At 34.8% G+C, this 13,114-nt stretch overlaps 1 protein-coding gene across 4 annotated transcripts in view; it reads left to right on the forward strand.

Annotated features, from left to right (window-relative positions):
* SUGCT (succinyl-CoA:glutarate-CoA transferase) overlaps positions 1-13,114 on the forward strand; it is a 313,990-nt gene that overhangs the window by 54,503 nt on the left and 246,373 nt on the right. For 3 of the 4 annotated variants that reach the window (XM_032702459.1, XM_032702484.1, XM_032702467.1), the window contains one exon: positions 7,718-7,813. The exons of the other annotated variant lie outside the window; for it this stretch is intronic. In XM_032702459.1, the coding sequence (XP_032558350.1) occupies positions 7,718-7,813 (96 nt within the window). The remainder of the gene's footprint in view (positions 1-7,717; positions 7,814-13,114) is intronic. 4 annotated transcript variants of the gene reach the window in all.

Raw genomic sequence — 13,114 nt, forward strand, 5'->3', positions numbered from 1 at the left:
GACATAGCTTGTTTCTGTACGTGCCTCCTTACGTATCAAATTAAAAATCTAGAAATCTACCTCTTTATACTGCTGCAGCACAAGCTGTTGAAATTACTATTATATTTTATGTTTATATCTGTTCTAAGATCAAAATTACATTGTCAGGAGTAGATAAACTACTTAAGATTCTTTTTTCTGTGAAAGTATTCATGCTGATAAATGTGGAGACAAAAAAGAAGAGTGTTGTAAATAGTTAGGTGTATGCATATTTTCATTGTAAATGGCCCTGTTCCTAATGATAAGATCAAAAGTGAAAAGTATCTCAGTGCAGCTTCTTTTGGAGGTTGACAGCTTTCCACTTCTGATTAAAGAAAATAATCCTTCACAAAATGTATGTAGCATCCAATTTGGAGCCTCTGGAAACTACCCTTTGCAAACAAGAAGAAAAATTGCTATATTTATTCTGATGCTTGTCTTCACAGGTAATTAAGCTTTATGTGGGCAAAATCTGTCTGCATTGCATTTTTATGCTTTCCTGTTTCCATTCTCAGCTGTCAAATATGGCTACATTTTTTAGAATAGAAAAGAATCATTTAGGTTGGAAAAGAGGTTTAAGATCATCAAGTCCAGCTGTTAACCCAGCACTACCAAGTCCACTGCTAAACCATGCCCCTAAGTGCTACATCTTTTAAATACTTCCAGATATGGTGACTTCCCTGGGCAGCCTATTTCAATGCCCAAGAACCCTTTCAGTGAAGAAAATGTTCATGTTTTCTAATCTAAACCTCCTTGGTTTAGAGACCATTTCCTCTTGTGCTATCACTTGTTGCCTGGGAGAAGAGACTGACCCCCATCTGGTTATAGCCTCTTCTCAGGTAGTTGTAGAGAGTGATAAGGTCCCCCCCAAGCCTTCTTTTCTCCAGGCTGAAAAAAAACCCCAGCTCCCTTGGTCACTCCTTATAAGACTTCATAAGCTTATAAGACCCTTCACCAGCTCCATTGCTGTTATCTGGACATGCTTCAGTGATATGGAGAGAGGACAGGGAAATCTCTGTGTCATAAGTCCTGTCTGCTGTGAGGCCTGTTTCTCTCTCTCTCAATTCCTCGTACTCCTCAATTTACTCACCTCCTCTCGGAGCTCTGTTACTAAGTGGAGGAGTTTCTCTACCTGGGTGCACCTCCCACAACTCAACTTGGTCTATGCTTTGTAAGTCTGCTTGCAGTTCTTTGCATGAATAGAAGCCACTCTGAGAACTTGATCTGTGCTATTTTCTAAACAGTCAGTGAAATACAACCAGATATCATTGCATAGAATTAAAACCCTGTTAAGTTGTAATATGTATTATATGCATAAGTTCTCATTGGTAAAGGTTATAATTAAGAAATAATATAAGAAAATGTGTTATGGTTTTAAAAAACTGTATTAAATGTAGCAGAATAAACTTTTTGTAAGTTGCATTTTGCGTAAACTTTGTAAAGCTGAGCATAATATTTCAGTGGATATATATTCTTTTTTCAGAGACTTAAAAACTTAAGGAAATAACTGTAGAAGTTTATGGTCAAGGTTGTCTGATATGTCTATTACCAGCATCTGATTTCAGGTATTAGAACTCTGCCAAAGTTTTAACTGTTTTGGCTGAATTTTCCATGTCACAGAATTGCCAGAAAGGGATTTGTTTTCAAAGTTACTTTTAAGATGATTCATCTCTTTCCAGGATCATGTTATGGGAAAATACATTGATAGGCTTTTTTCTTTTTTTTTTTTTTTTTCTCCTCCTGAGAAACTCAGTGCCTTAATTTTTGGATTTTGCACTAAGTTTGGAGTTCTTGGTATTTTTAACCTGAAGATTATCTTTAATAGATTTTTTTTTTAAGTAATGAATTCCTTAGAGATGTTCCTGTTTTATTATGAAGCTGACATAGGATTTTTTCAGTGATTAAAGTAGTATCTTTCTTTACACTTTCAGAAAAAAATGATTAGTATTTTATTTTAATCAAGAAAATGAAATTTATTCTTCCTTTTAAAATGTTTTTCTTCAACTGGAGTTAATTTAAAGAAATGGTTTTTTGTTTCCTTTTTCTCTTTAATGCCAGTGCTGTCTAGTAGATTCTGTGGTCAGGATTTTGTTTCTTATCCTTCACCTAAAATTCATCTGAATGTGTGTAAGTTTATTGGTTTTGTTTCTTTCTTTGTTTGTTTTAATTGGAGACTGAGGAGAGATAGGATAGATTTAACACTTACCACTTACTTTCTCTTGAAACTCTGTGCTGAATTGTATATATTTTTGAAATTTCAAGTCCTAGATCTGTTGGTTGCATCAATCTTCGCTATTGTTAATACTAATTGAATCTTAATCAGGAGATGATCTCCATGCTGTGGGAAGCACAGAAGCATTCATTCTGGTCTTTTATAAGCTCTAAATAGCTCATTAAAAAATAATTTGTAGATCAGTTCTTTTTTGTTGTTGCATTTCACTGAACGTAGCAGTTCTCTGTGATACAAATGCATTGCGTTTTTGAAGATGCCTCAGTTTCTATGTTTATGTAGTCTAAACTGGTTTTTTTATAAAGCAAAAGGTGTTATCAGCCATCATTTTCATGCTAAAAAGGTATCTACATAACTATGTAATTTAAAGTCTGTTTTGCTCTTTTTATCTGTCTTCCCCTCTGATAATCCATGTTCGATATAGGGTTTTCAAATGCATTACCTTTGTTTTTCTCATTGATTTTTTTTTTCTATTTTATTGTTTCTGGTTCATTAAGCACTACCTAGCACATTATTTGTGTGACTATGTGATTCCCTGTGTATTGTTTGGTCAGGTGGCTAACTTGAATCATTAAGTCCCACATGCTGCATGTGATTACTGACACAGAGTTGGATACCTGCCTAAGTATCTGGTTGGAAGGCACCAGAGCAGGACACAATATGAGACCTGGTTTAAAATTGTAGGTATTTGTCATTAAAGATTTGATTTTATCTTTACAAGATTGTACTTGTGACTGGGATTATGCCATTTACTAATGCTTCAGTGCCAGGAGTTTTCTTTTGTGAAGGGTGAATTCATGATAATTTCCTGGAGGTTTGCATTAAAAGAAATCAGCATCGCTGGGAAGAAAACACTTTTTACCCAGAGCACACTGTTCGTAATGTGACCACAGACATTTTCTAAAAGACTCTTTAATAGTAAGCCTTGACCTACTTGATAGTAGTTTTGCAGTTTTTAGTTACCTTTTGCAGTCATTCATGGAATTTACAAATCACTGGTTGAAAGCAGCTATGGTACTACTGGCTCTTAAAGAGAAGAAAACCTGTGTGGAGAGGGATTGTGGAATTATGGGACAACAGTTGTGAATTCAAAAGTCCAGACCTACTGCTTTGCCCAGATACAGGGACACCACTGATGAGGCAGTAAAATCTTGCTTGATGGTGGGCAGTGGCTTTGCTGTACATTTGCAGGTGGAAATGTATGCTTTACCTATAGGTTTATGTCACTCTTGAACTGACTTTTAGATCCTGTAGATCTCTCAGCTCCAGGCTAGATGGGAGGCCCTTACGTACCCAAACATAGGGTGATAGGTGTTGACAGCTCTTGAGAATGCTGTGGTTTCCTGCTGGACCCCTCTGTGATGGGCTGCCTTGAATTGTGGCAGCTGTCTTGTCTCTGCACAAGACTGTGGTTCCTGCTACCCAGTTCATTCTTGCAGGAGTTTGAAACACAGTTCCCTGCCTAAAAACTGGTAGAACAGCACCATTCATTGTGGTGCAGTGCCACATCCTGAAACTGATGGGTCAATACTTAGAAATCGCACAGTTAACTGGAAGAGTGGAGGTTTCTTCTAAATGGAGTGAAGTTTTCCTGGTAGAGATAGAGGTTTTAGTTTTAATGTTTGTGGTTTTTTTTTTGTTTTGTTTTTTTTTTATTTGGTTTGGGTTTTGTTTGTTTGGGTTTTTGGATTTTTGGGGTTTTTTTAATGAAAAAATGACTCAAGAAGCAAGAGCCGGGAATCATCCTATGCATGTATCCATGGAGGTAGCTTCAATAAGGGCAACCAGGGATAACTGCAAAAGAAAAATTAATGAAACTTGAATTTTGATTTATTAGTGTCAAATTATTTATTGCAACACGGAAAGGGGAAAACATTTAAAATCAGTCATTAGGTAAATACTAGTATAGGATCAGTGATTTTAAGAGACCTTTTTAGTGTGCGCCAGATGTGAATTGTGGTCTTTTGTTCACATTTTTCTCATGTAAAGATTTTTTTTCCACGTCACTAGAAGTATGGAGAAGGTGTAAATGGAAGATTATTGGCCTTTGCACAACAGAAGGCAATGGAATTTTCTAGAATGACTTTTTTTCTACGAAGTTACAAATTAATATTTGTGTTACTATTCTGTAGAATAGCATAAAATAAGTTACCTTATTTTGGTTGTAAAAAGCCTATCTCAAAGTTCCTAAGAGTCAGTCTACATGCCTACTTTAAGAAAAAATAAACAAGAATGAGAAAAAAGTGAATTAACTTGTCTTAGAGTCAAAGCCTTGTTAAGATAAGTGGCAGGATGGAGACAAAAAATTGGAGGGAGAAGAAAGTAAAGAATATAATTAAAAAGTTATTTTCTCCTCTTTCCAGTTACCTGCCTTCTTTTGTTATTCATATACACTTGTTGAAATTGCATGCAAATGATTGATTGACTCAGCAAACTCATTGTAATAAATTATGTTTGATGTGCTATCTTGAAAAAAATCTTTTGAAATTCTGTCTCTTTTCTTTGTCTACTGACCTTGTGGCTTTTAATATCTTGTTTCCCATCTGTCTGATTCCATCATAAGCTGAGCATAACTTTTCAGACCTTAATGCAGCTCTCTTTTTGTTCTGGTTTAAGTAAGTCTGTAACACAAATATGTGATTTGGCCATCAACAGTAATATTAGAAAGGAATGTTGAAATATGTGTTCCCTTTATTGATGTGAAATAAAGAAACACTTATCTGTAGATATTTGATAATACATATTTACAGTGCATAGGTCTGCAAGCAGATGAATACAGAGATGTCTGTGTCGTTGTGTTACATCTGCTTTAATGTTACAAGTTCAAAGGTTACTTTTAAGGATTAATTCTTAATTAAAGGAGAAAAGAAATGGGTCTATAGAGTTTCAGGAAAGTAATTTTAAATATAGATTTAAAAATACTTAGCTGAATATGTCATACAGATGTACCTAAACTGCAATTTGAGAGATTGATTGTATTATAGATATTTCTGCTGCAAGAACTGTCTGTAGCAGTGAGGTCCTGAGTCTTGAATTACAGGGGAATTTGGAGAAGTAGACTTACATTGTTAAAAACCTTTTTTTTTCTAAGGATATTATGTCAGTAGAAATGTTCGGTTGGGATGTCTTTTTTGTACTTATAGGTCAGCAGTTTGCTTAACAACTGTAAGGTATAGGTAGATAAATTCTTTGTGTTCTTTATAAAGGACATAAATTGTTTATGCTGAAAGGTTTTTCTGGATAGTGCCTTTTTAGTGGGACTAAATCTTCGGAGAGACCAAAGAGAATGAAGTGAGCCAGGAAGAGAGAAGGAAAAAGCATGGTAGTTCTGGGAATGTCTATAACAGTTTAATGGGACAGTAGAAACAGAATTGTCTTTTAAGTTTGCTGAACTTGTCAGAAAGTTATTATAAAGGGGCCAAAAAGCCTTAGAGTTCACTTAGCTAAGTGTATTCCTACGTGAAACACAAAACACTGAAATATTTACTTTGATGTGGTCTACATAAATGTATTTGTTTGATGATAATACTATGACTACTAATAATAATTATTTTTGGCTGGCTAATTTGACTATGAACAAGATACCCAACTCAGAGAAGGAAGTCAAAGGGAGTCAAAAGACTTAATGATTTATTGAAAAAACAATAATAAGTAAACCAGTGTCATACGCTACATAGGCATATGTATTCAAGCGAGTGATCACTACATTGACTGCAATGGAATTATTCTTCATACTAAGTAGCAAGTTGAACTGAGACCTTGATATAGTCTAAGCAACTGTTAGTCCCAAAATTGCTGTCTTCATAATCACAGTGTGTTTCATTCTATATTGCTGAGGAAATCTGTATTGCAAACCAGAGGAAAAAGTTCTTTCTTCGTACGCCCAGATCCATTTCCTTAACTGTGGAGATTTTCTTGGGGACCAAAGGAGAGACTAGATATTGTTCAACATTTTAGCTGAATAAAGTGACAATGGGCTATAACAAGCTGCAGTGAAATTCAGCTACAAAGTGTTTTTCAACATTACTCCGTAATAAGGAATTTTATTTGTAGTTAGTATGTGTATATATATATATGTATATATATATATATAATAACTTTTGTCAGCAGTGAAGCTCTTTTTTGCTCTATATATTCCTAGGTTTTCTGATGTACAGAATCACTGCATCTATGATTTACAGTTGAATGTTTGCTTTAAATGTGAGTGACACATTCAAATTGCCTTGTTAGAATATGTGGAGAAAGAAGAAGAAAATGAAATGGCATTCTTTTTTCTAGAAATTGTGATATAATTGACTTATTGGAATATGAATAGTGGACTCTGAATTAATTACTACATGATTTGTTTTAGATTAGACTGACTAGTAGGCACAAAATAGTGTAAATACTTTGATCATCATAGCAAATTTCTTCCATCTAGAGGAAAAATATGGAGAAAATAATATTTTTGGAAAAAAATGGTCACATGGCCTACTGTTTAGACAAGCACTTGCATTTACTGGTTAACTGTATAAAGCTACTAGTTATCAGAATAAAACAAGTATATTGTGTCTGATGAATTAGTGATAATGATGCATGGTAACTAATGCTTTATTGTGTTACTTGGCTTCAGATATAGTTACGCACTGTATTCTCTCAAAGAATTAAGAATAAAGAATCTGGCATTGATTATAACAGAACCACTGATTTTCATGCATTACTGCATTACATAAATGTTCACTTCTTTTTCCTAAAATATAATCACGCTTACAAGATATATATTAAACGCCTCAAATTCTGGTTACTAAATTAGCATGCCATATTTTCCCTAAAGTTAATATTTTTCTAGTTTTGCTGTCTGACTAATAACTTGATAAACCTCTCCTTATCTTCTAATGACAGATGACTTATTAAGGGCTACCACTTAATTATATTGCAGAACATGTGGGGAGCTGAAGAATTCAGAAGTATTTTCCATAGCTTGGACATGTAAAATGAGAAGCATAGGAGAAAACAAAAAGATAATCTTGTAACTGAGAAAAAGCCTTTGTGATTTAAGCGTGGGATTGAGGTTCAGGAAATGGTGAGTTCTGTCCCACAAATCCATCGTGCTTCACACTAGACTATGGACAAGACACTGATTTTTATTTTGCTGCAGTTGACCATTCTGCCAAATATTTAGGGTGATACTGTCTTATCTCATAGGATAGTTTAATACTATATGTGTCTAGCATTACTAGTGTTACAGGGAATGTACTAATTTTTGAGTTTATTGAGTTGTACTGAAACAGGCACTTCCATGATATAGTCGTAGCCTGAAATTTTCAATATTAAAAAGTGTACATAATATAATGATATTTAAAGGATACTTTTGTGTCATAAATATTTTAACTTATGTATCTAAAGCACATAGAAATAGACAGTAATCTCAGAGAAGTTTTCAATGAAGTTTCAGCTTTCCTGAATACTATACTTTTTCTCCATTTCCAGGTTGCATGTCTCACTCATGTAGCAGCTAATTACCTTAATTGCAAAATTGAAGCAAAACGCTGGGGTACTGCTCATGGGAGTATTGTTCCATATCAGGTAAGCAGAAAGCATTAGGTTTTTTTTCTCTTGGAATTCATTATTTTGTGTATTATGAGATTGGGAATTGACTTTTCCCATAACTTGCTGTAGTCTGTAATGTATCTGTGTCTAGGTACGACAAGGTTCTGTTGTTCATTGTAATTTCTGCATTTTCTATGTTTCTTCATCTGCAGTAGATTAGTAACAGAACACTGAAATAGATCAAAGGTGTTTGCTGAAACTGGATGACTTTAAAGCTGCTGTGATGGCTTGATTGGTTTTCACCTGACACAGAAACCTTTTTTTTAAGGTCTGCCTGACTTCCATACCAGTTATAAACTGAAATCTTTTTCCTCTGAATTTTGTGAGACTACAAGGTTTTATCTTGTGAGTCTTAAAGAGCAGTCTGAATGACCAAGATAATCTGTCACTTCTACATATTTGTCATTTTCTATTGATTTTGCTACAAATCACTGCCTCAGTGAGACAACAGGTTGACAAAAGGAATTAACCAGACCTCAGATCTCCTCAGCAGAATTCGTACTCTGCTACATCTAATGAAGGGTTGAAATTCCTTAAAATAACATGACCTTTATCATATAAACAAGCACAGGAAAAAAAAAAACCTAACTTCAAATTTTATCCTACTTTTGGGCAGTACGGGAAACTCTTCCAATAAACAAAAACTTTGTTCTTTTCTAGCTGTTCGTTTTATATTCATGATGGAGATCATGCTAACTTATGGAGACTTGGGCATATATTTAATTTTGAAAAATCTTTTTTTTATGTAATATTTTTTTTGGTCATGTTTGCAACTAGGTAGGCAGAGCCTGTATTTCTCAATTTCTGGCCAGAGACCTTTAAGTCCCCAGAGGGGAAGTTTCCAGCATTTGTCCGGGAGAACTGCGCTGCTGAGTTTCTTTACCATCGCCTTTCTTTTTAGAGAAAGTGAGGGAAATTCAATGTATTGCCCTCCCAGTGGTGAAGGTGGTGGTGATCATAACTGAAATATTTCCTGCTTGTGGCCATGTATACTCTGAAGCAAAAATTTTCTGTCATTGTGCAGAACACTATCACTAGTTAGTGTCACAGCCAGCCCTCTCAGGTTTAGCACCAAAATGAGTTGTTTTTGTAAGAACTACTTGATCTAGGAGACTGTTTCTAGTGCTTACCACTGCATAATCAACTGTCTGGTTAAGAATTATCTGCAACAGATTGCAAATGTTCTCAGAACAATGGGGAGGTGGTGTGGCTCTTCCTGAAAGAATGAGTTTGGTCCTGCAGTATTCTTGTCTCAAATGTAGTGGAGCACAGAAGTGACTGTGCTCCCCTCTGGGTGTCATGGTGTGGCAGCATGGCCGTGTTTTCTAGAGCCAGCTCTGCATGACCCAATGTAACCAAGAAACAAGCAGTTGCATTCTGCCATGTTTCTGTGATGCGACCTTTTGGTGCAAACCTTTTTGAACTTTGGTATGTTGAAAGTATAAAACAGATCTGAAGTGTCCAAAGTTTGCATAAGCAAACCCAAAATCCTGACTAAACAAAACATTTTGTCTTCACCGTACTGCATTTGGCTGAATAACTGAAACTTGCATTCTTTTATGTCCTTTTGGCCTTTGTTTTTCCACAGTCATTGAGTATCCTTTCTTTTTTTCATAGAAAGTTCTCAAGGTATAAAAAATTTGAGGAGATTGTTTTAGATGTCTTCTGATTTAATCAAGATTAGTCATTATGTAAATAACGATTTTTAAAAAAAAAATGCGGTGTCTAAACTATGGTTCCTGTTTTTCTGTATGCTGTTTCTGTAGTAGGTATTAGAAATATTACCTCAATATTATAAACCATTTTAATCTGAATTTTTTTGTTCATAAACTAGTAATTAGGGTGGATTTACTATGGGCGGAGTTGTGTGTGTTTATGGCTTGTCTGTTAACATTCCATCAACCAGCATGGTTGTAATTCTGACTGTAACCATAAGAATATTATGGTTTCTAGTGGTGTTTTTTTCCCTTTACCAACATAAGCTATACTTAGATTCCAAAGCTCTTCATAAACTTGAATTAATCCTCACTGTTGCTATTGTACTACTTTTATAGTTTCTGCTGTAGCTCATTTAAAATAAGTTTAGAACAAAACTCTGAAACCTGACTTTCATTCCTCATCCTAGTTATTGAATATAGTCTTTTGCTTACTAAACACTGTGACTATCACAATGCTAATTTTTACAATTTTTTTGTTTCAAGATATTTTATGCAAGTGAATTACAATTTATTCAAATAATGAAAAACATTTTAGAAAATTTTTTGTATATTTCTATATATTTCAGAACAAGTAGGTTGTAGCAAACTGCTACGGAGTTGTTGTTTGTTTGTTTGTTTGTTTTTTCTTTTCCTAATGTCCTTAACTTTATTTTGTTTTCCTTTACTGTATTTTGAGGTTTTCTACAATTAATAAATTATGGAGTGATACAGAGCCTGCAATCCTTCTAAAAAGTGTCCAATTTTGTTAAATCGTGACATATCAGGTAAACATGAGGTCCTCTTATAGATATTAAAAAGGAAAAATCAAAATAACTGAACATCATCTTTCAGTGACAGATGTCTTATCAGAGTCACACTAGAGTTCTGACCAAAATAATAAAAAAATATTAAAAGTACCCTAAATATGTACATAAATAGTACTTTTTTTTTTTACAATTGTTACAGTAATTGTTCTAGTGCTCTACTGAACACATTTAGTAGTGTATATTGAATGTAGCTTTTATTTCATTAAGCTTAACTTAAATAATTTTGTTCCAAATATCTTTGCAAATGTCTCTATTTTTTTTCTGCTTACAAGGTCAAATTTACCTTTGACTATATCTCTTTTATTTCACTGGATTCACCTATTGCTTCTTGACTGAAAAACTAGCAGCATAATTTGTTCCTGAATGTGTTCTCTAGATTGACTTTTAGTACTTTTCCTTGTATTTAAAAACATAAAAATTGAGCATTAATGGGCAGATGGGTTTTCTTCTTCCTGTAACTAATAAGATGCATAACAAAATCTATTTCTGCTCTGGTCTGAGTTAAGTTTGGTGTGCAAGGACTTTCATACTCTTTTAAGGTTTTTCTCATTTGCTGATAATGTGCTGTCTTTGTGGCACGATCAGCTGAAATGTCTGACTTTTCAGTTCTGCGTGTTCATCACCAGAACCCAAAGGAAAGGATTTGAACTGCTTTTGGGTGTACAATGTCTTCCAGGGTTCCAGTAAAGCTGTCTGCGAAAGTTTGCCATAGATTTTCCATGGAGGTGAACTTTGCAATGTGCCACAAAGATGAAGTACTCTAGATTCTTATCAATCAAAATCAGAAATAGTTTATCGAGTCCTGAAACCTTCATGAGAAATTATCTACTTGGAGATTATCTGCTGTTTAATCAGAGCAATGTAGTTTGAATAGGTCACTCCTATGATAGTGCGTGTGATCAGATCCCAGTTTGCTTGGTTTCAAGTGTTTAAACACAAACCTTGAGTTCTGGGCTGTATCTTAGATGTAATTAGTAAAATTTTTCAAAACCAGTTTCTGCAGTGAGACACCTTGTTTAGAAGCAGCTGCTCCATGATTATCCAGAGTTAAAAAAACATCCGGTTTATGTAATTGTGCTGAAAAGTAAAATTGTCTTACTGTCTTTCATTTGGAGTGATAAAGTCTTCCCTCATTCTAGTGGTTTCAGCAGTATAGCTTTCTTGTCTGTACCAAGCATCAGATCTAGACAATCCCATTTTCTGCTTTCAATTGGCTAACTTGGAACGGATATTCATTCTCCCGAGAAATTGTGTCTAACCTGAATGTTTACAGGATGTTTCCAGTGGCAGCTTATCACCCTGCCATCAGACACCCTGAGCAACTGGGCAGCACTTTCAGAGGCAAACTTTCAGAGAAAGGTATAGGGCTGTTTTCTCTTGGGCCATAATGATGGAAGTCTATTTAAAAGCTGAGAAACCAAGCTCATACAGATATCTAATGAAAATGATATTATTTGTGTTCCAGATTTGGTCCTAAGACTCACAAGGTTTTCTCAAGTATACTTTAGTATATTTTCATAATGTGCAAAGAGCACAACGACTCTGAATGGAAGTTGAAAACATGAGACATTAAAGAAATTATTATTTTAACCACTTACCTTTTCTGTTGACTGACCTATGCGTTGTCATAATTCATCAGACCCAACACTAATGTTTTTTGTATTAGAGCATCACTTAGATTCTTTAAGCATCAACTTTCTTTTGTGCTAGGCATAAAATTTCCTTCGTATGAGGAACCGTCTTCGTTTCAAAGGCATTGAAATGTGTTATGAAAACCGAAGCATAAGCTCACAAGGAAGTGAAAGGTATGAGGTATTAGGAAGATTAAGATAGTCAAAGATACAAATATCTCTGCATTATTTTTATCATGTGCATCTCACACTTTTTGGTCATGGAATTTTATACTGTCCAGGAGTCTTACAAAGAAAATCCCACTTGTGTCACTTGTGCCTCATCACAGGAACAGAGAAATGCAATAAGTTATTAGTTACCCGATTCATCTGGCAGAGATTCTTTTCACACAAAGGCACAGCGTGCACTAAGTTTTCTAACTCAGCTCTGGAGAATCTCTCAGAACTTTTAATCTCCTGTTGTTTTTTTTTTCTTCCAGTGGAGAGGACAGCAGAATAATGTCAATCATTTAGAAATTTCAAACTGCTTATTCCACGCAAGAAGGGTGGTGTGTAGTTATTTTCTTGTCTGTCCTTATGTGATTTTATTGGACACTTCAGCAGTTAATGATTCTTGGAATCAAAAGCAACAAAGAATAGAATTTGGATTATTTGCAAAGTTTTGTTTTGTGGATGAAACTCTCCTTAAATAAATCCAAAATAGAAGAAAATCTTTCTGCTCTGTTCTAGCCCAGTGTAGGAGAAGATGGAACCTATGCACAGGAAAGAAATAAAATACAGATTTGGGGGGGGGGGCAAGTTTTAAATTAAGGCAATGAAAGATGACCCTTCTTACTCTGTAAATATTATCTACATAGTACTCACCTGGACTATTTAGACTGCCTCAGGGGCCCATTGTCCTATACTTTTCTTCTGAGCAATGAAGCATCAGTGGTATATCCCACTTGACGTGAAAATTAAATGTATTCACAGATCAGCTGAATAGCAACTTTATGTTCTCAATTGACAAAGTGTACTCTCTAATGCTGCATGGGTTCAGTTTCCAAAGAACAGTTTGGCCATCCTCAGGATAAATGTCTTTACTCATATGATGAATACCTAATTCTTTAGTGGCCTTGAACT

This window comes from Chiroxiphia lanceolata, chromosome 1 (genome assembly GCF_009829145.1).
Source record: "Chiroxiphia lanceolata isolate bChiLan1 chromosome 1, bChiLan1.pri, whole genome shotgun sequence".
Classification (NCBI taxonomy): Eukaryota; Metazoa; Chordata; class Aves; order Passeriformes; family Pipridae; genus Chiroxiphia; species Chiroxiphia lanceolata.